At 47.3% G+C, this 27,136-nt stretch overlaps 1 protein-coding gene across 7 annotated transcripts; it reads left to right on the plus strand.

The window, feature by feature from the left end:
• Positions 1-27,114, plus strand: SETDB1 (SET domain bifurcated histone lysine methyltransferase 1). Of its 7 annotated transcripts, none has more exons than XM_048827786.2 (22): positions 1-114; positions 2,001-2,217; positions 2,954-3,126; positions 4,649-4,686; positions 4,958-5,057; positions 5,595-5,765; positions 7,458-7,659; positions 9,116-9,189; positions 9,670-9,860; positions 11,187-11,316; positions 11,794-11,932; positions 14,490-14,648; positions 15,079-15,687; positions 16,500-16,616; positions 17,989-18,158; positions 19,481-20,112; positions 21,344-21,372; positions 21,796-21,928; positions 23,228-23,393; positions 24,048-24,259; positions 25,062-25,150; positions 26,167-27,114. In XM_048827786.2, exons 2-22 carry the CDS (start codon positions 2,006-2,008, stop codon positions 26,282-26,284), a joined length of 3,864 nt encoding a protein of 1,287 aa, XP_048683743.1. In that variant the 5' UTR covers positions 1-114; positions 2,001-2,005; the 3' UTR covers positions 26,285-27,114. The 7 variants fall into 7 exon arrangements, 6 of the variants coding, with proteins under 6 accessions (XP_048683743.1, XP_048683744.1, XP_048683745.1 ...); XM_048827787.2 differs by lacking the exon at positions 1-114 and adding an exon at positions 592-711; XM_048827783.2 differs by lacking the exon at positions 1-114 and adding an exon at positions 790-987.
• Positions 27,115-27,136: the final 22 nt, after the last annotated feature.

Here is a 27,136-nt window from a genome sequence, read left to right on the forward strand (position 1 = left end):
CGGAGCTGACTTGAGCTTCGCGGGCTACCGTCGCCGGAAGTGTCGTGAGGTCCCATCCGGTCCGCTCCCAGCGGCGGCTCCTCAAAAACAGTGCACCCCCCCCCCCGGGGAGAGGTGAGGGCTGTAGGATCCGGGGGTGGGAAGGGAAAGATGGGGGGGAGTTCCCTGGAGGCGGGGCGTTGGGGAGCCCGGGGGGCGGTGGGGAGGGTTCTGGGGGGCGATGGGGGAGGTCAGGCGGGGGTTCTGGGGATGCAGGGGCGCGCTGGGGCGGGGCACATGGTCCCTGGAGGCGGGGCGTTGGGGAGCGCGGGGGGCGGTGGGGAGGGTTCTGGGGGGCGATGGGGGAGGTCAGGCGGGGGTTCTGGGGATCCAGGGGCGCGCTGGGGCGGGGCACATGGTCTCTGGAGGCGCGGGGTTGGGGAGCCCGGGGCGGGGATGAGCTGGGGAAGGGGCTTGGGCGGCTCTGGGGAGCCAGGGGCTGATGGGGGAGGCAGGGACCAGGGAGTGGGACTGGGGGAGGGGGGCTGGAGTGGGGGCCATACGGGTGGAGCTGGTTGAGTGGTAGACGCATAAGAGGTGGCTCTGGGAGGCTAAAAGACGGGAGATGGCTTAAGGGAGTCAGTGGAAGGAGGGCTGGGAGCCAGGAGATGGTGGGGGTGGAGCCAGGAGCCCTGGAGAGGAGATGACCTTAGGGAGCCAAGGGGGCTGGAGGTAAGGGTTGAGGGGAGAGCCAGAAGATGATTGCAGGGGGGAGGCCGGAGCCATGGGACCAGGGGATAAGCAGGAGAGTCAGGGAAGTAATGAGAAGGTGGCTGGAGCCAGGAAGTGGCAAAGGAAGTGGGATGGCATAGGGGAAAGACAGGTGTTCTGGGATGGAGGGATGGCTGTGTGGCTGGGGAGCTGGGGGCCGGTATCTAGATGCTGTTGTGATGATCCATGTTCTCTACATGGATGGATGCGTAGGGAGCAGTCTTGGGTTATTTTCATGTACGTAGGCCGGGGGTATTGGATGCCAACTGAAGGGTTATGGTATCTTTTTCTCTTTGGTTAGGCAAGTAGAACTTGTGTTAGCATGGGAGCGAGCCCAGCAGTGTCTCAGATGGCTACGAGGGGGATTGCTGGGGGTTGTTAGGGGAAGGATGGTGAGGTGTAAACTTTGAAAATTCAGAAGGCTTGGAGAATTTGTCCAAACTGAAATTCTAGATGTTTTAGGGCCCCTCAGCCCCCTAATTCATTTACAACCACTTCCAGCAACCCAAAATGTAGATGCGTCAGTTTAAAGGTTCTGTATAAACAAAACAAGATTACCTGGAAAAACTAGCTTTGTGTTCCTGCTTCCTACTCTGTTACTGAGTAACAGCCGTGTTAGTCTGTATTCGCAAAAAGAAAAGGAGTACTTGTGGCACCTTAGAGACTAACCAATTTATTTGAGCATAAGCTTTCGTGAGCTACAGCTCACTTCATTGGATGCATACGATGAAGTGAGCTGTAGCTCACGAAAGCTTATGCTCAAATAAATCGGTTAGTCTCTAAGGTGCTACAAGTACTCCTTTTCTTTTTACTCTGTCACTGGTGTATTGGAAGCAGCATTCTGAATAGTCATATTCTGTGTAGCTTCTTGTTTCGAGAGGAAGGCATGATATTTTAAATTATGTTGAACATTTTATTGATTCCATCTTTACGTTCAGTCAACTCAAGTTAAGCACCAGTTCATGTGCACCTGTTGGGGATAGATCACTTGACGGTTACCTGTTCTGTTCATTCCCTCTGGGGCACCTGGCATTGGCCACAGTTGGAAGACAGGATACTGGGCTAGATGGACCTTTGGTTTGACCCACTATGGCTGCTTTTATGTTCTAATGTTTATATGTTTATGAGGCCTTTTGCTACAGTCAGGAGAGTATAATTGTGAAATACATAGGCTGTGGCTTACAGTGTGTGTGAGGAAAACCTTGAAACCTTACATGTTGTCTCATATTTCTTTATTGCTTTGGTTTTAGCAAAAATGGATTCTCCGGAAGTAACAGAGTTGCAGCAAGAAGTGATGGAAGAGTTGGGGATCTCTATGGAAGAGCTCCAGCAATTCATTGATGAGGAGCTGGAGAAGTTTGAGTGTGTGAAGCAGCGGAAGCAGCAGCTGGAAGAGCTGGAAAAGAGCGTGGAACAGAAAGAAGCAGAAGTGGCATATGTCGACCAGCTCTTCAATGATGCTTCGAGGTGGGCACACTTGTAGTGGCAGCTTTGTGTTGAACAGTGAGTTAGTGGAGGTAGCAAGGAGCATTCTGGAACAGGGAATTGGGTCTCAGGCCTTGTCCGGATCGGTGGGCAGTGATCGATCCAGCAGGGGTTGATTTATTGCGTCTAGTCTCGTATAGACATGATATATCAACTGCTGACCACTCTCCTGTCGACTCTGGTACTCCACCAGAAGGAGGAGTGCAAGCAAAGTCGACGGGAGAGCATCAGCAGTCGACTTACCACAGCAAAGACACCGTGGTAAGTAGATCTAAGTACTTCGACTTTAGCTACGCTATTCACGTAGCTGAAGTTGTGTATCTTAGATCAACCCCGTGCGGTAGTGTAGATGAGCCCTCGGGTTCTATTTCCATCTCTACCACTGACTTTGCAGCGTGATGTGTAGGCAAGTTTTCGGAAGTGTTCACTAACTTTGTATGGTTCGGTATCTGTTTGTGTGTATGTCGTGCGAAGCCACATTCTGTAGTGGCTTTTAGTCCTTCAGGTTAAAGTTTGTCCAACCCCTAATTATGGTTTGTTTACTGAGGTGAAGTCACAGTTCTGCTTAGTGCTAGTGATGGCAGCAACTGCTGAGTAGCCTCTTAATGTAGCAGGTACTGTTGTGCAAAACGTTCTCCTCCTTCTGGGAGGGGTGGGGTACAGCTGTACTCATCTTGGAGCTTTCTCTCTGCTCCTCTTTTCCCCCAATACGCTGCAGAGCCATTGGTAAATGCGAGATACTGGTAAAAGATCTCTACTCCAAGCTGGGCCTTCAGTATCGTGAGAGCAGCTCTGAAGATGAGGACTCAGCTTCCAAGCCGATGGAAGTGATCGAAATCCCAGATGAGGATGACGACGATGTTATGAGTATTGATTCGGGTTGGAAGCGCAGTTCAGTGTTCCATATGACGTTGGGGAGTGGGTTGGTGAAGGGTGGGGGAGATGAAAATGTATCCCTGGAAAGAATAAGAAGGGGAATGAGGAGTTGGTGAAGGAACATCCTCAAGAATATGCATTAGGACTATTGTTCCTCAGGCTCTGGAGACCAGATGGAGACTCCCATGGAGTCTGTGGGAAGTGTAATAAAGAGCGGTTCTTGCGAGGTCAGTGCATTTGTTCCTGGAATTGAAAGGAGTTAAATTGGGAAGCTCTCAAATGACAACCCCCCCTCCCCATTCTCCTGCTGTCTCAGGAGTAGTGCAGATAAGCTGCATCGAGCACTCAACAGCCAGAAGGGCTAGTTAACTCATCCCAAAGCACAGCTTTCTGGTGGGGAAGGAGAAGGATGAAATGGGAGGGGATCCTGGGGAATCCTCTCTCCTCAAAAAATGAGGCAAAATTTGGGTCATGGGCTGAGATCCTGAGCGCACTCAGCTCCCATTGAAATCACTAGGTTTTGTGCATGCTCAAGCTCAGTTATCCTGAGATTCTGTTTATAAGGACTTCCTGTTGGAAGAGGGATGGCTTAATGGTATAAGCCTCAGTTTTGAAATAGCAGGACTTCTTGGAACGACACGTTTTAACCCTAGAAGGATTGGCATGTCCCTCCAGTCATTCTTAGGTATATAAAATGAGTTCCAATAGAGACTGGGAGTGGCTGGGTCATTACACATATTGAATCTATTTCCCCATATTAAGTATCCTCACACCTTCTTGTCAACTGTCTTAATGGGCCATCTTGACTATCACTACAAAAGTTTTTTTTTCTCCTGCTGATAATAGCTCATCTTAATTAGCCTCTACAGTTGGCATGGCTACTTCCACCTTTTCATGTTCTGTGTGTGTGTGTGATTATTTTTATATATATATATATATACACACACACACCTCTTACCATATGTTCCATTCTGTGCATCCAATGAAGTGGGCTGTAGCCCATGAAAGCTTATGCTCAAATAAATTCATTAGTCTGTAAGGTGCCACAAGTCCTCCTGTTCTTTTTATTAAGATTACTGTGCATGTATTTCTTGGGAGAGTCCTTGGAAGTTAAGATTCTGGATGACCTGCATAGATTGTAAACATTCTGTAGCTCTTAAGAGTTAAGGCCTGTCCAGGTCTTCCGTCCCAAAACTTTCCCTTGCCTGTTGACCGCAACGCTTGTGTGCCAATTATCCCTCTGTAATGGTGCCTTTCACCTCAGAGGTGGCTGGATTTCATGGGAACTGTGAAACTTGTCTTAAGTGGCCCACTCCAATGACCAATGTAAATCTTTGGCTTAACAGAGTGGATCTTCTAATACATTTGTAAAAGAATTATACTCTATATTTCTCCTTTTGGAATGGATGTTTTCCTCTGCCCCCTTCAATTTGCTTTGGTGTCTTGGCAGGAGGAGACTGTGGTCTGATTTAGACTCTTTTCCAGCGTCAGTTCCAAGCTTTAAGTGCTTTTTCTGTTTTCTTTCATTTAAATATAGGTGAAACAAGTAACAGAATCTCAAAGGATCAGACCCTGGTGAGTTGGAAAAGACTTGTTTTGTAATGCGTTCTTGTATTACAAGTAACAATCCGGGTGCGGTTGTGCTAGGCACTGGGCAAACATTAAAAAAGGTACTCCTTGCTCTGGAGAGCTGCCAATCTTACATTTTGTTGAGTTTTGCTGCCTTGAGAAACTTATAGGACAAACGAATCATGTTAAAGTTGCAACTCCTCAAAAAAAAAAAAAAAAAAAAAAAGTTTATATTGAAAAGCGTCTTCATTTTTACCTCCTTCTTCCCTCCCTGTAGCTTCGAGAAGCCATGGCTGCGATGAGGAAGTCTGCCCAAGATGTTCAGAAATTTATGGAAGCTGTTAACAAAAAAACAAATGCCCAGGACCTGCAAAAAGGTGTGTTTCTGTGTGAGAGAGTGAGAGGGCTGTCCCATTACTGGCGTAACCATGTGCCCAGGCCTTTTATCTCAACCAAAGACAGGTCAAGGCTGTTCTGAGATAGAAAGTCATTGGGAGGATTGCAATAATCCATCTCTAGAATGTTACAGAAAGACCATAGTCTCTTCTTTGCTAATTGCCTGCTTGAAGGAACTGTCAGGTGGTTCATGCCCCAAGTTTAGGTTTTGTCTCTTGACAAACTTTTCCAAACCCTAATAGTAATAGCAACACTTCATAACACTGTGTTTTTTGTTAAAAGGGCTTAGTTTACACCTAACCCTGCAGGGTTTGCCAACCAAACATCACTGAGCTGGAGCATGAGAACCTGAAAGTGAAACTAACTAGCTTAGGCTGAGTGAAATAGCATAAATGGTGGCAAGCTAATGAGGTTTCTAGCTTGTCCAGCTCTAAGCTGAAGAGGTTTTTGGTTACACAGGTAAGAAGTTTGCTTTGAAAAATGATTTCGACTTCTCTTTTTTGTTCTCTCCTTGACAGATGGGCTATCCTCTCCTCCGAGCTCTGTTGGCGCATCCCAGCAGGTGAGCTCTGCGCTCGCTGGGGGTGACCTCAGCAATGATGGTGACCTGGTGGTTGGTATGCGTATCCTAGGCAAGAAAAGGACCAAGACGTGGCACAAAGGAATTTTGATTGCAATCCAGGCAGTAGGTGAGTGAGTCCCACAGTCTTGGCTGTAAACTAGCCAGTGGTGTCTCGAGGTGAATGCAATATGCGAAGCGTCATTGTGAATTTAGTGACCAACGTGTGCTAGATTGCCAATCTTCCGTGCACAGAACAAGTACAGCAAGCGGAGTAGCAGTGCAGTTTACTGCCATGTGGCCTTGTCAACTAGATTTGGACTATCATCTTATTTGACTTGCAGTGGCCAGTGTATTGTATGTTGCCATGGCAACTACACTCCCATCTGGCCTGGTTTTGAACTTGCCACCTACAATGAAATGCTATCTTAAGGTTTTCTGCTGCTACATGTCGCCATATCCGAGCTCTTCATATCCTTAGGGCCATCCTATCTTTCCTTCAGATTAAGAGATTAAATATTTGAGTTTCAATACATAGTCCTTTGCTCTCCTCACCAGCTGTAGATCAGAGCAGCTTGTTTCGGGTAAGAAGGAGTCTAAAGATCGGTGGCGATCTACTGGTTATTTAATGTTTTCTTGTTGCTAATACCTGATGTTGAGGAAGGTACCTGAACCTTCTGTTTTAGCATCGCTTAGCTCAGGGTTGGCCAGACTCTGGTATCTTTCCTCTCTTAAGAACTTGTGTCCTTGAGATGGCAGAACTACACTGTTAGGAACATAGGAATTACTATACCAGACCAGAATATTCATCCTTCTATTCAGGGGACCTGTCTCTGATACTGACCAGCTGCTTCAGAGGAAGATGCAAGAAACGCTGCAGGAGGCAGATGTGGGATAGTCGGGCCCCAGGGAAAGTTTCTTCCTGACCCCCATTGGAGGTTGTCTTTATAGTCTGAAGCAGGAGGGTTTATGTTTTCCCAAAACTTCTGTTTAGTTTTTACTACTAGAACTGTTCCTGCAGTTGAGCTAACAGTAGTAATGGAATAAGTGTGTGTTCCAATATTTGCAAAAGTACTTGGAGGTAACATGGGCTCTCTATTTAAAACAGAAAGAAAAGGAGTACTTGTGGCACCTTAGAGACTAACCAATTTATTTGAGCATGAGCTTTCGTGAGCTACAGCTCACTTCATCACTTCATCAAGTCTGTAGCTCACGAAAGCTCATGCTCAAATAAATTGGTTAGTCTCTAAGGTGCCACAAGTACTCCTTTTCTTTTTGCGAATACAGACTAACACGGCTGTTCCTCTGAAACCTATTTAAAACAGGAGTTTCGTCAAGATTTCCTGCATTCTAGTCCCTGTTTTATCATGGAGTGGATGGCGGGGCAAATTGTTGTGCCATTTTCCCCCCTGTGTAAAAGGGCATAATACTTGAGTGTCTCACTGGGGTGCCAAGGTTGAACGGTTGTAGGTGCTTTTACATCATTGGATGAAAAGATACTGGATAAATGCAAAATATTCTAACTAGGGATGATAAATGATGTGGTCTTGCTAGTAATCTTCTGAATTAAACTCATCTTAAGTGTTTCTATCTTGGCTCTTAGACTTGAGTGGATGTTTTTGCTGCAAGATATGTTGTAGTTCAAAGGATAATTAATACAGGGAAGTCCCATGATTGTGTTTTATGCAGGAAGTCAGACTGGATGATTGCAATGGTCACTTCTTGCTTTATAATCTAATCTGACGTTCTTTTTGGTAGTGGGATGTTAGTGTGAAGTGATGTGGTTCTCACTGACCATAGCCCTCTTTAAAACACCTTTCAGGTGCTGGTAAGAAGTTCAAAGTGAAATTCGACAACAAAGGGAAGAGTTTGCTTTCTGGCAATCACATTGCGTATGACTATCATCCCTCTGCCGAGAAACTCTACGTCGGAAGCCGGGTTGTGGCCAAATACAAGGATGGGAATCAAGTCTGGCTCTATGCTGGCATCGTGGCCGAAACGCCAAACATGAAGAATAAACTGAGGTATTAAACAACCTTCTCCTCCATAGTGGTGGTCCCAGTCTCGGGGGCAGTATATGTAGAATAGTAAGACTATAGTGAAGTTGTGGCTTTGTCTCGGATTCTAAACCTTGTTGTGAATTTGGGCGAACCAGCTTTTTAGTGAAGTGGTTTGGATCTTTGATGCTGAATCGCCTGAGAAGCATTCCCATCCCACTAATCACACAATCAGAATTCGCAAAAAGAAAAGGAGTACTTGTGGCACCTTAGAGACTAACCAATTTATTTGAGCATGAGCTTTCGTGAGCTACAGCTCACTTCATCACTACAAAAGGTTTTAACACCCATTTTTTCGTGGTCTGTCTGTATAAAAACATCTTCTGTATTTTCCACAATATGCATCTGATGAAGTGAGCTGTAGCTCACGAAAGCTTATGCTCAAATAAATTGGTTAGTCTCTAAGGTGCCACAAGTACTCCTTTTCTTTTTGCGAATACAGACTAACACGGCTGTTACTCTGAAACCTATCTAAAATTAACTGCATTCAGAGGCTATATTGAAAATACAACTTATTCTATAGGTGATCAGTGATCTTTTTGTAATATAACTTCAACTAGATGCTATTGTCCTAAAACTGTTGTGTAGTGTTACTGTATACCATTAAACTGCTACCACGGTCCACTCTATAAATCCATAGCCCCTGTAATCTCAATACTCCCGGCCCCCAGAAAAAGTGATTCCAGGGATTGGTTCCTGTTTGGTTTTGTTCTCCTCTCCTCCTCTGCAAACACAAACTATTTCTAACTGCCCCTCTGCTTACCCGAACTGCCTAGAAAATAAACTCCTCCCTCTTGGGTGCATGCTCTGTTTAGGTATGGGATGCCACTTGAAGACCATCGATCCGTTGTGGAGCACAGCTCTGATGTCAGTGTTTCAAGGGTGCAGAGGTGCTGCTGGGGGGTGCTTTTTGCCTCTGGGGAGTAAGCCCTGACTGTGGGAGCGGCTGCAGCTTCTTGTGGTTTGAGGCAGAGAGCTTTGTACTGTTGAATGGGAGGGTGGATCCTCTCTCTGCCATGCTCATATCCAAGGCTGGGAAGAAGTCCTGGCTGGGATCCCTGCCCTGCTGTTGCTTCTTGCTGCTGAGGTATCTTTGGAGCCTCTCTTAAGGAAGCGCTGCTTCTCCTTTCCACAGCCCCTGCAGCTAAGTGGGAAGGATTCCCTTGTAGTTTGATATCTCCACTGTTCCGATCTATGGAGAGGAAGTGGAAGTATCGGATAACTTTGATTGTAAACTCTCTCGAGCAGATGCCATCTCTTTGTTCTGTGTCTGTACAGTGCTTAGCACAATGGGCTATGACTTGGGCTCCGAGGCACTATGGTAATACAAACAGGCTGTGGGTGAGGTGTCTTCAGCTACATTCATGAACACTACTCTCATCACATAAGGCAGCTTCATAGCCGTATTAAATACATTTTCCAGGTTCCTGATCTTCTTCGATGATGGCTATGCTTCTTACGTCACTCAATCGGAGCTGTACCCAATCTGCAGGCCATGTGAGTTCTCCGTTTGTTTGCAAGCTTCTATGCTTTGCTAGGACTCTAGCTGGGTTCTGTCCTAGCATTGGAATTAAACACTTTGCCTGGAAAGATTTGCTGTGCACGAGAAGCTGCAGAACGTAACAATCAAATGTTACTAGGGCTGTCAAGGGATTAAAATAATTAATCGCTATTAATCGCACTGTTAAACAATAATAGAATACCATTTATTTAAATATTTTTGGATGTTTTCTACTTTTTCAAATATATTGATGTAAATTACAACACAGAATACGAAGTGTACATTGCTCACTTTATATTTATTTTTGATTACAAGTATTTGCACTACAGTAATCACTCTATTATGATCCCTCATTGTCTTTTAGACTGTCCTTGTTCACTTGCCTGTTTTAACTAAAATCCATCTGGAATATCACCGGAGAGGTTGCGGAGAAGGTCTTTGTAAAAGCCTTCTCCCCTTTTTTCCTTTCCTAATAGTAAAGAAGACCTGGGAAGACATAGAAGACGTTTCCTGTCGTGATTTCATAGAGGAGTACATCAGTGCTTACCCAAACCGTCCCATGGTATTGCTGAAGAGCGGCCAGCTGATTAAAACAGAATGGGAAGGGACATGGTGGAAATCCAGAGTGGAGGAAGTGGATGGCAGTCTGGTCAAAATCCTCTTCCTGGTATGAAAGCATTCCCTACCCCTAGAATGGGGGAAGGTTGAGTTTATTTTGCTGAGATGTTTCCAATCAGGGGCTGAGGACTTTCCTTCTCCAGTAGGTCAGGCTGGACAAAATGAGTTTCCTTGCCATGGGAAGTGACTTAAAAGGTGTTTTGGTTACTGACCATGGTTAGAAATGGGATACTGGATTAAATGGGCCTCAGCTCTGATCCAGGCTGGCAGTTCCTCTGTTCTGCATGGAATATGGTCTGATAGCTGTAGGTTGACTTGGAGATGCCACCTGAGAGACTTTTATATTTAAAATGAGAGTGGGTCAAATTTTCCAAAGCACTCAAGTCCCATTTTCAAAAATGACTTTGGCTCCTAGGTCACATAGGTGCTCCTAAAAATGTCTAATTTTTAGGCTCTGTATCGGATAGATGTGTGTGTTCAAATTGAAATAGACAATACAAGTTTTTTCTTTCTTTTTTAACGGTCTATGGGAAGTTCTTTGTTTTGGCTTCTTTCTGACTGACTGTAAACTCCTCCCAGTGGCCTCCTGAATCCAAACATAAGAGCACTGTGCTAGTGTGAGAGAACTGGTGTGAAACTGACTAGAAGCTTAAATGATAGTCTTATCAGAAAGTAAACACTACTGTTCCCCACCCCTCCCTCTGCTTAACTCCCTTCCCTGATTTCCAGTCTCTTTCCATGCTTATCTAGGTATTGTGTGGGCTCCATAGTATGTGAAATCCTGGTGGTAAACGCTAATCAATTTATCCTTCAAACACCTTTTAAGGCAACAAAGTATTGGTCTTGGAACGGAGACTCAGGGAGATTACTTGCCCGGCATCACCCAAGGAGTTGACGGCAGAGCTGGAAATAGAATCTAGGTCTCCTGGGTACCAATCCAGTGCGTTAGCTGCAAGGCCATCCGTTAAATGGAAGCGCCTAGTCCTCCCCTTCAGAACGCAGTCCTTACTGTATCTTTTGCCAGCTTTGCCATCTTCTACCTTTCCTTTCCTTTGCATGAGTCTCCTAACTAGTGCTGGCACCCTCCCTTTCTAGCTGTAAAAATCTCACCCTCTCTATTCTGTATTGTACATCCAGTGCCTCTAGAGCACCAGCTCTTCTGCACGCGTTTGACTTACGTGTCCTGTTGTGTGATTCAGAGCACTCTGTGCACTATGGTTTTTAAATTCTGCGTTTTAATACACTGGTTCCATAGCGTAACATTCATGCACTTTTTTAATATATACTTCAAATCTTGACGTCCCCTTAAACACACACTTCTTGTCTTGAATCTCAGACAGATGCTGTGAATGTTACAATGTTCTCTCTGCCACAGGACGACAAACGCTGCGAATGGATTTACCGTGGTTCCACACGTCTGGAGCCTATGTTCAGCATGAAAACCTCCACGGCCTCCACTCTGGAAAAGAAACAAGGAGGGCAGATGAGGACTCGTCCCAATGTTGGTATGTCCCTCCCCCAAGTGTCTGTCTCAGGGCACGAACCTAGACTGCTTTCTCAGGCAGGACTCCAATGGAAGCTTTGACCAAATCAGGGCTACAAGATTGGCCCATCATTTGCTAGTTTAAAGACTTGGCAAGGAAATTAGTTGCATTAAGAGTCCAGTCTGTTGGAGAGAATTGGCAACACCGGTGTCTTGCAGCACTAGAAAATGGGATTCTTGCTGTCTTAACTTTGCTAATGTGGACTTAACCTTTCTTGAGTCTACGCATCTCCCACTAGCTGCAATGTTGCTATGTGCTAGATATTCAGAGCTGTGGTTGTCTGCCTGAAGTCCTTCCAAAGAATAGATTGGATTGTTTAACAATTGTTCACAATTCAATTGTACATTTTTCTGTGAGCGGTAACTGGAATCTCCCAATATCATGTAGTTTAATTAATGCACCATCTTTGGCTGAAGTAGAGATTCTCTCTTCCACCAGGTGCTGTGAGAAGCAAAGGGCCTGTAGTACAGTACACGCAAGAATTAACAGGAACCAGTACTCAGTTTAAACCTATAGAACAAGTCCAAGCAATGTCTCTAGCTGCACCATCTGTTTCCCCACAGCCTGCTGAGATGGAGTAAGTATCCTATTAATTCTCTGCTTTTTCTCTCTGCTTCACCAAATATCTCCAGTTCTTAGTTGTTACTGGCTCCATCCCTTCCTGTGGGAAGGAGTCTTCTGGTGTGGGTTTCTTCCATCACTTGGCTTATTTCTTGGTTGCACAATTGTTTTAATTCCAGTGTGGGGAGACGGTAGATAAAGGCTGATGAGTATCTTGGGGCGGGGAGGCTGACAGCACAGTACCCATTGAGTAAAGCTTCTTGTCCTTGTTCAATCCTAATGCTTCACACTTGATATATTTCCAAGTTACAAAGTTTGTTGCTTCTCTGAATTACTCCCTCATGTCACGATCCAGGCATTGGCCCCCTGCTGCTTTGCATTCCTCAACTTGGACTGACCGGCTCATGGACCTCACTGACTTACAAGGCCCTGAGAATTCAGAATCATTGGTTGGTCTTGATGGTCACGGACCAGACCTGATCAAGCCAATCTCCAACAAAATCCAACACACAGCTTCCGCCGCAAGAGGCACGATTTGGACACGGTCAGAGGCACAGCCTAGTGCAGGAGGAGGACTTGACGAAGGAGAGAAGCAACATTGCAATGGAGATTGTGGGTTGGAGAATGCAAGAAAGCATGTGTACTGGGACTTCAAGATAAACTTCCTAGGAGAAAAAGATACTGTCCCTGTTCACTTTTGTCACCACTGTGGATTTCCCATCAGAATTTATGGACGCATGATACCCTGCCTACATGTCTTCTGCTATGACTGTGCCGCTTTGCATGGGGAAAAGGGAGATAAGAAGTGCCCGAGCTGTAGTGAACCAGTGCAGCAAGTCGAGCATTATACCCGAGATTCTTTCCAGACGTAGCAGCATGCAAGTAACCCAGTCTGCGCTGCTGCCTGTAGCCCCGAAAGCCAGTGTAATCCAAAGCCTTCTGCCCTGAACGTAGTGGCCAACTGGTAAATGCCCCCTCCACACCACTCTAACCCTAACACTTTCCCAAGGCTCATGAATCCAAGCTGTAGTTTCATTCTTCCTCTTTTCGTTGCCAAGGTGAGTCCTACTCCCAAGTGGTGTCCTCTCCACCTTGAAGAACACAGAGTTTGGCTTCTCATTCTCCGCTCCCAGGGCCACGTCCTCAGGACAAGATCGAAACTTCTTTGCTGCCATTGAAGTAACTCTAACTGAGGAGGCTACAGGAATGATAGACAGCAGCACTACCTGTAGACTGATAGAAGTCTATTACACTAAACTACAAGATACAGACTCCCTCTAGCTGTCCAAGCTGCACGCTTCTGTTATAGAACAGTCATTGCCGTGGCTGCAAGACACTCTGGGATCTTAAATCTTTTTTTTTTTTTTTTTTTAATCCTGTCTTCAAAGCACATAGTTGCAGACAAGTGGTTCGGACTACAGCTATTGTTCTAAGCCCCTTTGCCTTTAGTGCAGCAAACTGCTGCAAAGACGTTAGCTTCTAGTATAAACTAAAAACAGACTCCATACTTTGAGTATTGCTGCTGTTCAAAGGGGCATGGTTGGGTTAAAAAATCCTACTAGTAAAGACTTTTAAGATTGTGATTAAGATTATTAAAACTGAAAGAATGGCATCTTTGCCTTCGTGTCTTTGTGTACTCCTAGTTTACTGACGTTGCCTAGTCTTGTTTTGATTTCTAGTCTTTCACTTTCAGGTTCTTATGCAATGTCACAGTGTTGGGATTGCAAGTGCTGCAGGGTAACAATCTCTTCTTCAAGCCATTTCCCCCTGGATTTAAGTGTTCACAAACATTTCTCTTGGTCCTGGATTTTAGAATTTGTCTTATATAAATGTAGCCTCTCTGCCCCCTTTTCCCCCAATGTTTGACATACAATGGTTGGTTTCACGTGTAGTGTGTTCTGTCAGTCAGTGTGTAATTTGGATTGGAAATTGCCATAATCTCTGCAAAGAATGAGACTTAATTGCTCTTCTGAGCGCCTGGCATCTTCCAGTATAGATATTCTACTTCACTCAGCAGTTGGGCTTCCCTTTTGTAATTGATTCATGCAGCTCAATAGCAATATAGAGAGGAGACCTATATTCCCCTCACTCTTGCTGCTCGCTGATATAGTAAGGAGAGCATTACAACTGGAACACTGTTTAATTTCTCACTGATGCTGAAAAGTGCCCCCAATACAGATCTGTGGGCTGGCAGACTAAAAGCAGAGCCCTTGGAATCTTCGGCTGTCCAGATTTCTCTGAAACGCCTGAAATTAGTATAATATTCTCAAGCACCTGCCCCACTCCCCAGAAATCCCCTGTATGCCAACATTTTTTAAATGTAGTTTTTATATTCAACCTGGGATCCCTACAGTGTATGTATCCTATTGAGTTGAACGAATCATACCATCACACAAAATCTTTTCTTGAGTTTGTTTCTGGCAGGCAGTAGAGGGCTGAGCTCTGCTGCGGTGTGGGGCAGGATCACGAATTTTCATAGAGTGTTTTAGGTGCCAGGTTCTGTTTGTTAACCCCTGCCACTCATGAGAGCATCTAGTCTTGAAATCGTGCACCATTCTTCTTCCTTTATATAGAAGCCCTGAAAGTCAGCTGGCTCAGTCCAGAAAGCAAGTGGCCAAGAAAAGCACGTCCTTCCGTCCTGGCTCTGTGGGGTCTGGACACTCTTCACCTGTTTCTCCTGTCCTAAGTGAAACTCCTCCCATGGGGAAAGCTGCAGTGAACCAGCAATATCGGTAAGCAAGCTCTAGTCTGGTTTCCCTTTAACATGCATGCTGCAGAATCCCTAGGCTCGTGCATATTTTACATGAGAATATGTGCTGTTTGTACAGCGCCTAGCACGTTAGGTTCTGGTCCATGACCAGGGCTCTTAAGTGCTGTGATATTACTAATAATGAAAAGACCTGTTCTCTCTTTACAATGGTGCAGGTGTGCTAGCCAGCTCCCGGTATAGAGTTGAAAATCTTGTCCCTCCTCAGCCGCCGTAGGGTCATCCCCCTATTCACTGTGGCTTTTTGCTCAGTGTAATCAGTGGTGCTTCCCTAGGGAGCCTATCTTACAGTGTCTCTGAGGAGAGCTTCATGTGCCAAATCAAGCTGTTAGTGTTGCCTTTCTCCAGGGGGGAGGATCCTTAGTGTATCTTCTTTGCTGTCTGTCTCTCTCCAGTGGAAGCTATTCCAGTGGCCAGCCAGGCAGCAGTGCGGTGCAGCCATTCCACGGCATGATGGATCGGGTGCCCAATGAGCCCTCGTACCGGGCCCCGATGGAGAAGCTCTTTTACCTGCCCCATGTCTGCAGCTACACCTGCCTGTCGCGGGTCCGCCCCATCCGGAGCGACCAGTACCGCAGCAAGAACCCCCTTCTCATCCCGCTTCTCTACGACTTCCGGCGCATGACTGCCCGCCGCCGCGTCAACCGCAAGATGGGCTTCCACGTCATCTACAAGACGCCGTGCGGGCTGTGCCTGCGTACCATGCAGGAGATTGAGCGCTACATCTTTGAGACTGACTGTGACTTCCTCTTCCTGGAGATGTTCTGCCTAGACCCCTACGTGCTGGTGGACCGCAAGTTCCAGCCCTACAAGCCCTTCTACTACATTGCAGACATCACCAAAGGCAAGGAGGACGTGCCGCTGTCCTGCGTCAATGAGATAGACACTACCCCTCCTCCACAGGTGGCTTATAGCAAGGAGCGCATCCCGGGGAAAGGAGTCTATATCAACACCGGCTGGGAGTTCCTCGTGGGCTGCGACTGTAAAGACGGCTGCCGAGACAAGTAGGTGACTCTGTGCAGTTCCTCACATCTCTGGGCCACACGTTGAGGAAAGGCTCTGCAAATAGGCCTTGCTGCGTGGCCTGAATGTTACCAGCTCCTGGCTCGGTTGCACATAGTATGTGGGGGGTGGTAAGGAAGTAAATCTCAGAGGCCAGGGCTCCCCATGGAGAACACTGTCCCCAGTTCTGGGGTACTTGGCTTGAGCCTCCCAACTCGCTGCAGCAGCAGGAATGCTCTATAAAAGTGTGTCAGTAACACTGCTCTCCTAAGGTTGAGACTTAAGTTACCGTTTCTCAGCCGATTCCCAAGTATTCGAAAATCCACCTGTTTCTTCCGATTGTCTCAAAAATCGTTTCCCCTGGTGCGGATGCAGGTTAGGGTTGGTGGCCCCCGCTGATGGAGTGGGGGGTTCCCACAATAGCATTTTGCTTGTTCTAATTTCTTTTGCACATACCAAGGTCTAAGATTATGGCACAGATCCCACTGCCTCAGGATTGCTCTTGGCTAGTGTCCTGCCACCGCAGCTCCTTTGGGGAAGCAATGTTAAATGTTTGGGGTAAAGGTTGGCTCTGCAGTGTGGCTCAAGTCATCTGAGCCTGTGCAGCCGGACAGGGGCTCTGTTGCAAGCCAATGTTTGAAGGTAACCTGCCATCAGAGTAAGTTTGAGGGGAGGAGGGGGGGCTCAAAGTGACCTGCTGTAACACTGTATAGCAAGAGTCCTGCCCTTGGCAGAGAGTCCCAAATGTTCATACCCCGTCACTTGTATGTGACTTGAAAGGTGTGACTTCTTTGGGGGGGCTTTGTGACTTCAGATCTAAATGTGCCTGCCACCAGCTGACAGTCCAAGCAACAGGCTGCACCCCCGGTGGGCAGATCAACCCCAATTCTGGCTACCAGCACAAGAGGCTGGAGGAATGCCTCCCGACAGGGTGAGTAGAGTGGCACTGTGCTTTTGTTAAGCTGGATTTCTGAGACCAATATGGTCAATCTGACAACATATTGGAGAGCTAGTCATACACATCGGAACTCCTGGGTTGTATTCCTGGCTTTCGCTAACTCCTGGCATTTGACAATACATGTCTGACTCTCATCACTGTAGTTACCGAATACCTCACAATTTTAATGTAGTTATTCTCAACAAAAAAAAACAACCCAACCCAACAAATAGGGCATTACATTATTCCTATTTTACAGATGGGGAAACTGAGGCACGGGCTTAAGTGACTTGCACCTAGTCACACAGGAAGTCTGTGATGAAACAGGGAATTGAAGCTGGGTCTCCTGAGTCCCAGTGTCATAACCAGTGCACCACCCTGCCTCTAAGAAACTTCCCCACTTGCCAGGTGGGGGTAGTGCAATTCTTCCTTTCATGTGTTCTTACAAAATGAAATTAGCTGTGAAGCACTTTGAGCACCTCTGATGATTTGACTGTTTCAAGTCCAAGATATTGCTAAGGCTCCATGGCAAATTGGTCCTAGACATGGCACCAGGGAGGGGTTCAGCTTCTGTGGCACTCAAATGCAGCCGGCTGGATATTCTGTGACCGCTTCAGATTCACTGCAGAACTGAAATGTTGCTGAATGTGGTGAATGCAATCAGTGGGAGCCGTCTGTCACATTGCTTAATGCTCTAATGGAAGGCACTCGGGTACCGTAGAAGAGTTGCTAAATTGTAGAGGACCGACTGGTCAACTGCAGTTAAGGTTTATTTTTATAGTAATGCTGTCCCTGAATTTTCAATGTACTGTTGATTTATGTATTTATTCGTATTAGTAACACAAACGCATTGGAGAAAGCAGGGGGCTTCTGCACCAAATTATGCATTATTTCAGTCTACAGCGATCCAGCCTTATTACATGGGGTGTGTCAAATCCCCCAGTACGTCACTAGAAATCACTCACATCTTATGGCAAGCGATTTACTTTGAATGATTTTTTTTCTCTACACAGCAAAAGCACACTTCAGATGCAGGGTTATGTCTGGACTTCTGTCCACTTCTACCTCTAACAGGGATAGGTCCAGTGCTCTTCAGCTGGGAAAACTGCCCTGAGTGGGTTTTATATCAGTTTTTGTAACAAGCAGTACCAATGCGATGCGCCCTCTAGAGCGGAAAGCTGGGATTTCCCCATTTGTCAAAATATCACATGCACAAAACCCAGGCAGTGCTAATGTAACATGGCAAGATTCAAAAGGAAACCAGGCAAATGGAGTGGCCTAGTCTCTCCTCTGTTTGGGGGGATTTTAAGAGCTCAGTCTGGGCTTTGAAACTTGCAGCAATAACCATCTGCTTTCCCTTCCCCAGAGTCTATGAATGTAACAAGAGATGCAAATGCAACACAAACATGTGCACCAATCGCTTGGTACAACATGGACTCCAAGTCAGACTCCAGCTATTCAAGACTCAGAACAAAGGCTGGGGAATCCGCTGCCTTGATGATATTGCCAAGGGCTCTTTCGTCTGCATCTATGCAGGTACAGGTGCCATGCCGCAGTGGTACTGAGTATCCACCTGGAAGTCCTTTGGTTAAAATCGGGCACGACTAACACAGATCTGTCTTATGAAATGTCTGCTCCTACTAGACTGGGCTGCTATCGCCAACGGTCACAGAAATCCTAAACTACCCTTTCTTAAACAAAACAAATATTTATGTAAAATGACACCGGCATTCGGTTTTCTTTTTACAGAACTTCAGACGTGAACAGAATTGTCACAGACCTCCTCGCGTGCATGTTAAACTCATTTAAGGATGCATTGCAGTTTCATCCCTGCCTTTCCCCGTAAACAAGGAAATACAGAAACCATGGTGACTGCGATGCCAGTATTGAAAAGTGAAGCATTTGCCTAGAGCGAAGGCTTCCCTTGCGGCATTAATTCAGCAGCATTGCACAGACGTAGCTACCTGCTTCCTGTTTGTTTAAACAATCGAGCACTGGGTTGCCAATAATTGAGTGTTGATGTTGCTTCAGTGCTAGTTTCTTATACGAACTTGTGTTCTTGGCCTACGTGACTCCAGATGTCATCGCCAGTGTAGAGACTGGACACTGCTAATCAGTCCTCTCTTCCGAGCGTCCCTGGCTGGGTAGGGCTTTCGTGCAGTCATGAAAGTGCAGTAGGTTTAACAAAACAAAAAAAGGGCCTTAAACAGGGCTAGGTTCTCCCTGCTGGCTTTACAGCTTGTTTCAGTGACCTGCCGGGGAAGCTCCGCAGTAGGGCAGATTGGAAATGCTGCCCCAGTGCCTCAGAGCCCTCACTCTCTGTGGGCTGGGCTTCCTGGCTGTACTATTTTCCATGACACACTATGGGCCCTCCTCTTGCTTGTGCTTGCATTGTGGGAGATGTAGTCCCTCTGGGGATCCCAGCATGTAGAGGAGAATAGGGACATGAAGGTCCTGAACTGCAGCTCCCATGAGGCCTCGTGGTGGCATTTCAGATTAAAAGTTCTGTTTTCTGGTGTTTGTTTTTTTTTTAACAAAGTTGAATTTTTCCATGGAAGCCAGACGCCTTTTTTTTTTTTTTTCACTTAAATTCTTGAGTCCAAATCCAATTATCCAATGAAAAATAGCTTCAGTGGAAAACTTTCCACCGGCCTTACTCAGCTGTTATACTTTCAGCTCCCTGATTTGGGGGTCAACCAGGGTCATATCAGGCACACCAAGCTGTTTTAACCCTCCTTGCCTTAGCCACAGGCATAGCCTGTTTTGTTTTCAGAGCATAGCTTGGGAGTAGACCCAGGCCTGTTTCCTTTTGAAGGGGTAACACACCCACTAAAGTTCATGCTGCGCTCGTTTTCCAGGGAAAATCCTGACGGACGACTTTGCCGACAAAGAAGGGCTGGAGATGGGGGATGAGTACTTCGCCAACCTGGATCACATTGAGAGCGTGGAGAACTTCAAGGAGGGCTACGAAAGCGATGCCAAGTGCTCCTCCGACAGCAGTGGCGTGGACCTGAAGGATGAAGAGGAAGAGAACACCGGCACCGAGGAGCAGGATGAGTCCAACGAGGACAGCTCTGATGACAACTTCTGTAAGGACGAGGATTTCAGCACCAGCTCAGTGTGGCGCAGCTATGCTACCCGCCGGCAGACCCGGGGCCAGAAGGAGAATGGCCTGTCTGAGACAGCCTCCAAGGACTCCGGCCTCACCAGGCAGATCAGCCATGACGAGGTCGCCGTGACCGCCGCCTGCAAACTACCCGTGTCTGAGGAGACCTCCAAAAACAAAGTGGCCTCATGGCTGAGCTCCAACAGCATGTCGGACAGCTTCCAGGACAATGATAGCGCCTCCTCGTTCAAGATGACCGAGGCCAGCGAGGTCAAGGCAGGCAAAGTGGAAGTCCTGGGTGACCGAGAGAAGCCCTCCACTTCTGGGCTTGGGGGCAAGGAGGCCTTTGGCTTGGATGCAGACTCAAAGATGCAGAAGAAGGAGGTAAGAGAGAGGCTGATGTGGTGATGCTCTAAGTACATGGCATTCCCAGTCTCTGGGGAGATGGAGCATCAGCACCCCTCTTTATAGATGAGGTGCAGAGGAGGGGAATGCCTGGACCAGCCATGCCATGTAGCATTCCTGGATCCCAAGGCTGTGTTCAGCTAGGCTACAGTGCCATTTTGTACAGCCGGCCTCGCCTTGGTATCTGTGAAGTAGGGAAGCATTCTCCTGATTGCATGCGTTGGAAAACAGGCGCAGAGAACGCAAGTGACATGCCCAGGGTCAGACAGGGAGGCTGTCACTGAGCCAGAAATAGAACCCAAGACTTCAGTCCCAGGTCAGTGCCCCCTCTGCTAGATCAGTGGTTCTCAACTAGGGGTCTTAGGCCTCCTGGGGGGGCCCTGAGCAGGTTTCAAGGGGGCTGCCAAGCAGGGCCAGCTGCATAGGGTTGAAGCCCAGGCCTGAGCCCTGCCACCCAGGGCTGAAGCCGAAGCCTGAGCAATGTAGCTTCATGGGGGCCCCTGTGGCATAAGGCCCCAGACAATTGCCCTGCTTGCTACCCCCTAACACCGGCCCTGGCTTTTATATGCAGAAAACCAGTTATTGCATATGGGGCCTCAGAAAGAAAAAGGATGAGAACCCCTGTGCTAGATCATCCTTCCTACAGCATACACGTTAAACTTGTTCAAGGGAATTGCAGCATTGAGTAGAGAAGTATCAAAAGACCCAAGTGCTAATTTGCATAATACCTAATTACTTGGCCAAGCAGCAACTAACAGGAAGGGTAGAAGCACTGAGGGATTGGAGTGATCCAAGGGCTATTACTCGAAGGAATGGATGACATTAAGAAAGGGAAGAATGCAGGGAAGACTTAACAGTTTGATCTGTTGCACCGTGGAATAGTCTCCTACGGGAAGGTGAAGTGTCCTATTGTAAGATACTTAATCCCTGGAGGACAGATTTAAGGCCCAAACCTGTGCTGAGCAGCGTCAGTGGACTTTATGGAAATGAGATTGAAAATTAAGCCCTTGTAGAAGGCTGGAAAGCCCCAGATGAAGGTTTATCTGGTGGAAACCAGTCCCCAGAAGAGTCTCTGTTTATAGCACCTGGGTCTTATGGCTAGTGGGTTACAGTACTTCAAGTCTCTGAGATGCTAGATCTATATTCACAGAAAGCGAAATGCAGCCTGCAGAAGAGGTGTTAACTGTCTCTTACTTTTTTCACTTTGTAGGAATCTGAAGAGCCAAACAAGCTTTCGCTGTAAGTGTTGAAATATTTGAATTTGAGTGAAACGTTGCAGTTTACCAGTGCTCTCTGGGTATCTTTACCGACACAATCACTGTCGCATGTAGATGCCTCCCCGGTAATTAAGCTAGCCTCTGTGTACAGCCAGTGAGGGAGGTCCATGGTAGATGAGTGAGAAACCAGCTCCATGCCAACAGAGGGGGCCAGGAAAGCTGCTGCATTACTACCGAGGCTGGTTAAGCCCTTGCATGTTAGGCCATGGAAGTGGACTGGGTAGATTAGCAAGTTATACAGTCAGCTGTGAGCGTCTCTTACCTTCTCCAGTTCTGTGTTAGAAGCTCTCCTGGGCATCACTGTGTTTCCGAGTATCCCTAGGACAGGTGGGGGAGATGGCTAGGAAGCGGCGTGTGTGACTTATTTTGTTCTTGCCCCCTCCAGGGCATCTGAGACAGGCAAGGTGTATGGCTATAATCCAAGCCCTATGAAACTCGAGGGGATCCGGAGGCCACCAAGCAAGACGATCATGCATCAGAGCAAAAGGCACTTGGCTCCTCCCCAGCAAGCGGCTGACGTAAGAATCGTGCTTTAGGGCCTGATCTTTGAAGACTGGCCTGTGCCCTGTGGGCTTTTTGGTTTGCACTGCAAAACGGCAGGCGGTGTGAGGCTCTCTTTAAACTCAAGAGCTTTACATGCTCCAGCCTGATTAAGAGCCAGCCCCCAGTCCAGTGGATTATGATTGCTAGTTCCTTGTGATTACATCTTTCCAGGGTTTGCTTTGAATTGCAGGCACCTGTATTTGGGTTTTGAAGGCTCTGGCTCGCTATGGTAAAGCAGCTGTAGTGACTTGGTCTAAATGGGGTGAGGGATTCCACTGTGGGGACTCTTCCATGCGTGGTGTTCAGATGATTGCCAGAATTAGTGTTAAGAAGGAATTGTCCCTAGGGCACATTGAGAGGGACTGTAGGTTTCCTTATGCCTTCCCCTAGGACACTGAGCATCTGTTTGGGTCAGATAGACCTATCCCATGTGGTTGATCTCTCACAATTCCAGCGAGCTTGGATGGATCTTGGCGCTTATTTCTTTTTGTAAGAGATCGTTCACTCCAGGCTGCACGACAACCACTTGTGTTCTGTGATCCTTAGCTCTTTGTATGAAATATGACACACACAACATTATGCACTGAATTTGGGGTTTTTTAAATCAAAACACTTTTTGCATCATTAACTCCTAATTGCAGAACATAAAAAAGGAAGCTAATCAAATCAGCCCTTGTTGCTATTATAAAAGTTGATGAAACCAAACTTCTGACCATTAGTGGTCATTAAAGAACTTATTTCACGCAGCGAGGGGAGGCGTGTTACCTCCCAGTGTTCTGGTCAAATTCCACCTTGGAGTTACTAATCAGCCTCTCTGATTTCCCCCTGCAGTTTCAACCTGAACATTATTCTTTTCCCATTTAATAAACTGTGGACTGTAGTGCTGCTTTGTGCTGTTAGCTGCCACGTACCACCTCAGAGGTGGCTAAAATCCTTCCTGTCCAAATAGTCTTCAAGCCAAAAGTTGCTATAGAAATTTTTCTGAAGGCTGTAGGCCTGTTCATCAGGGTTCCAGGACCCAGGGTTCTGTTCCTGCCTTTTTCGTGTGTGTATTTAAAATGACTTCCCAAGGGTATCGGAAGCTTTAATGAATGAAAGGGCTTTGATAGTTGCTGAAAGGTTCTATAGAAAGGCACAATATTTAAGCACAGCTCCTTGGAGAAAGGGGAATTAATACTCTCCGAGGCTTTAGCAGCATGCTGGAGAAGGTAAAATGATGCTTTTGGCCTGCATTGCAACCCCTCTGAGACGCTGGTACACGTGCCTGTTTCCAGGATGTGCTGACACTGTCAAGTAGCACGGACAGCGAGGGGGAGAATGGCCAGCCGGCAGCAGGACAAGCGCAGGGCAACACGAATGATAGTGATGACATCCAGACGATTTCCTCTGGCTCCGAGGAAGAGGACATTGATGATAAAAAGAATTCCTCTTCCGGGCTAGGTAGGTGCAGCAGGGGCATTTGGCGAAGGGCTAATGGGATTGAACAGGGAGCTCTGTACAGAGGGCAGATGCAGGAGAAGAAACTGTTCAGAAGCAATAGGAGGTGTTGCTAACATGATGACAAATGTCTCCAGTGCCCGGGGCAGAACAGCCGTTTCTACATGTTACGCTGGTCCCAGTGCAGCTGACTACAGACTAAATTCTAATTGAGGGCTAAAGTTTCTCAAAGTGACTGGTTTTGGGTGCCCAACTTGAGACACTTTAAAGGGACCTGACTTCAGGTAGGTGCTCGGCCCTTCCTGAAAATCAGGCCCCTCACAATGGGCACCCAAAATTACTCCTCAGTCTGGAAAACTTTAAGCCTGAGATTCTGAAGAAAGAGCGATTTGTTTTTCTGTGGATTTCTGGGCATGGACTGGCGTTGAGCAGGGATTCCAGGATCCCTGGGTCCCAGCTTCAGAGAGGATTCAGGATTTTGTCCCAGCTCTAGAAGCTGAATCCTGAATGGTTTGAGTCTTGGCTGAAACAGGACAGTTTGTTAGCAGGCAGCGCTGGTTGAGTTGAACTGATTTCAGCTAAAGTACTATCACTGTCTTCGATCCCTTTAAGAAAGTGAGAGGAAACCTCATGGTGATGATTTCTCTGGTTTGGCAGGTCCCATTAAAAGGCAAGTGGCAGTGAAGTCCACACGAGGTTTTGCCCTCAAATCGACTCACGGGATTGCCATAAAGTCGACCAATATGGCATCAGCTGACAAGGGGGAGAACATGCTCGTGCGCAAAAACACCCGCCAGTTTTATGACGGCGAAGAGTCCTGCTATATCATTGATGCCAAACTCGAAGGGAACCTCGGCCGTTACCTCAATGTGAGTTCCCTGTTCTTGCGCGCTCTCCTAGGCAGTGCTGTGCATGTGTCCTCTCGGAGCATCAACAGTGCTGTCTGGCTCTCGGCTTCTGTTTGATTTGAGCAAATGTTGCACAGGAGTTTCACTTCTCTTAGGTAACCTTGTGGGTCCGAAGCAAGTTCCCCATTTGCCGTGCTTCGAACTTCAGCCCTGTCCCGGAGGGTTTCCTCCTCCGGCTGACATGGTTAGGTGGGAGACCAGTGACTGCCAGTTCTGGTGGCTATTAAGTCAACACCTATCCACTAGGGACCGAACTGAGTTCGGTGTCGCTTCAAACATCCGTTACTGAGCTGTCCCAGTGCGGGGTGCTGGACTTCACCTCTCGAGGTCCCGCCCAGCCCTCTAGTTCTGTGATTTTAAAGGTGAACATTAACCTGCAGCTTGTCTGCTTTGGGTTTGTACGGGATTCTGTTTGTCGCTCTGTGCTCGACTCTAGACCTGCTTAGCAAGGAAGTGAAACCTGTCAAAGCAGCTGCTCCATAGTGGAGCGCATTTGCTCTTGCTGTTGGGTGGGGGATGGAAACGCAAGAGTTGAAGACGGATGCGAAGTGCGGTTGTGTGACATACACGCAGCTACTAAAGTAAAGCTTCCATGTAGTGCGTGTGGTAAGAAAATAGTAACCCCTATTTCAGTGGGCTTAAATCGGACTCAGTGACTTACTTACTGATCTACCTGTTTAAAAACACTGCATCCCACAGCCTGCTTGTTCCCTGCCTGCCACAAGTGCCTGTTCATAAAGTGGCTTCTCTTGTCCCTTTACAGCATAGCTGCAGCCCCAATCTGTTTGTGCAGAATGTCTTTGTGGACACGCATGATCTCCGTTTCCCTTGGGTTGCCTTCTTCGCTAGCAAGTAAGTGATCTGATGCTGAGGGGTTTTGTTGGCTGTCGGGCTGCTGCTGGTGCCGCTGGTTGCTTTTTAGTTCCTGATGGTTCAGGAGGTTGAAAACTTCACCAGGAGGCAAGACCTCTTCAGAAGTTGTACTTGGCTTGTGCCATGAGGATTCTAATGTGGTCTTGTGACTAGACCTGGGATTGGGGAATCAAGGCTTCTGGTTTCTCTTCCTAGCTCAGTCCCTGGCTTATTGTGAGCTTGGGCAGGTGGCTCGTGGAGAGACTTTCAAAGTCACAAGGTGCAGTTTAGGCACCCATCTGCCTTTGAAAGTCTTCCCCCCAGGGCCTGCAGTACCAGCTCTTGCCAAAGTAACTGGGAGCTGCAAGTTCTCCGTGCTTCTGGGGAAAAAGGTGCGGCCAGTTAATCGTTGGTGAAATAGTGACATTGCACCTTTCACAGATCGTGAAGCTTAATCTCTCAAGTACTTCTGTGGCCTTGATTACTGTAGCATATGAGCACCTCAGATCTTTAAGGAGGTAGAACAGGGCTTTTATGCCCCTTGTACAGATGAGGACTGAGGCCCAGAATGGTCTCTAGGACCTGGCAGAACAAGGAATTGAACCCAGGTTTCTTGGGTCGCAGGTTAAAGCTCTAACCACTAGGCTGTCCTGCCTCTGAATCCTATAACGAAATGTACTGGACCAGCCTTCGCTTTCTGGTCTTCCCAAAAAGAGCAACTGCAGCACCCCTGTGGTGGTCTGGCAGTAGCAGGGAAACAGTCTCGGTCCATAGCCACTGGCTACGCTGCCCTCTCCCCACCCACCTCTTTGTCACACGGGCTTCTTCCTTGTAAAGTTTGTGAAATGCTTCTGTTCCGCTGAGGCTGGTGGCACTGCCAAGGCACGGATCTCGCCGATCAACAGGCATAAGCTTTGCCCTGTGTCTGCTGGCCGAGATGCACAGACTTCCTTGAGGCCAGCAACTGCATCCCCTTCTGCTAGTTAAGTAACATGCTCACTTCCCTTCCTTCTCAGGAGGATACGAGCCGGGACTGAGCTGACCTGGGATTATAACTACGAGGTGGGCAGCGTGGAGGGCAAGGAACTCCTGTGCTGCTGTGGAGCTATCGAATGCCGTGGCAGGCTGCTCTAGCCATGCCGGTGCCCGCACAATGAAGGACAGAGGCTGCTGGCCCTGGATTCCCCGCAGCTCTGCTTCTGAGCCAGGAAAAAGTTGATTCTCAGCCACAGGCCTGGTCCCTACCCTCCCTGCACTACCTTTTGTCTGGGAGGGTGATGTACTGTATTTCAGCGGGAGCTGTTTTAATTACACCATGTTTGTCATTGTAGCTGTTATAAAGCTGGTGACAGTAACTTGGAGCTGCCCGGTTCACTTGAAAATATGCCTGCAGGTGCACAGACCACAACATGATCAGGCTCACAGAAGGGGTGGCTTGGCGTTGTGCAGAGGGCTGGGATGGCTCTCTGCCTTGGTGGGGTGCCTCCACCATCAGGTATTCAGCTAGCTGAGAGACTTAATACCTGTCATCATGACAGCTCAATTCAGGCATGAAACACGCAAGGCAGGCAGTACAGAAGGGTCCCCTGCTTTGCCATCCTGCAGCCAGCCTCTACTGCACACAAGTCTGCCATGTCAAATCCCCCATCCCCCCCAAAACTAGGCAACTAGTTAGAATTGGTGCCCTCTTGTTGAAATAATGACAATAAAGGGCAGCATTTTAGAGGCACTAGGGGTAGATCATCCACTGCAGGAACCTTCTTGGGATTTCCCTGTGCTATTACTGAACATGCTGGTAAGGCCCTGGGGGAGTGAACCAATGTTGGAGTTAAAGCAGAAGACCAAGGAGTTCAGCAGAAAGGAGAGATCTGTCCTCCTCTCTGACCTATTTGTGTTGTAAAAAAACCTGTCTGTTGAAAGCAATGGATGTGTTTCTTAAAAAATAAAACCCCCACCCTGCAGAACAGTGTGAACTTGAAAGTGGCT

The sequence above is a fragment of the Caretta caretta genome, chromosome 24 (genome assembly GCF_965140235.1).
Source record: "Caretta caretta isolate rCarCar2 chromosome 24, rCarCar1.hap1, whole genome shotgun sequence".
Taxonomy (NCBI): Eukaryota; Metazoa; Chordata; order Testudines; family Cheloniidae; genus Caretta; species Caretta caretta.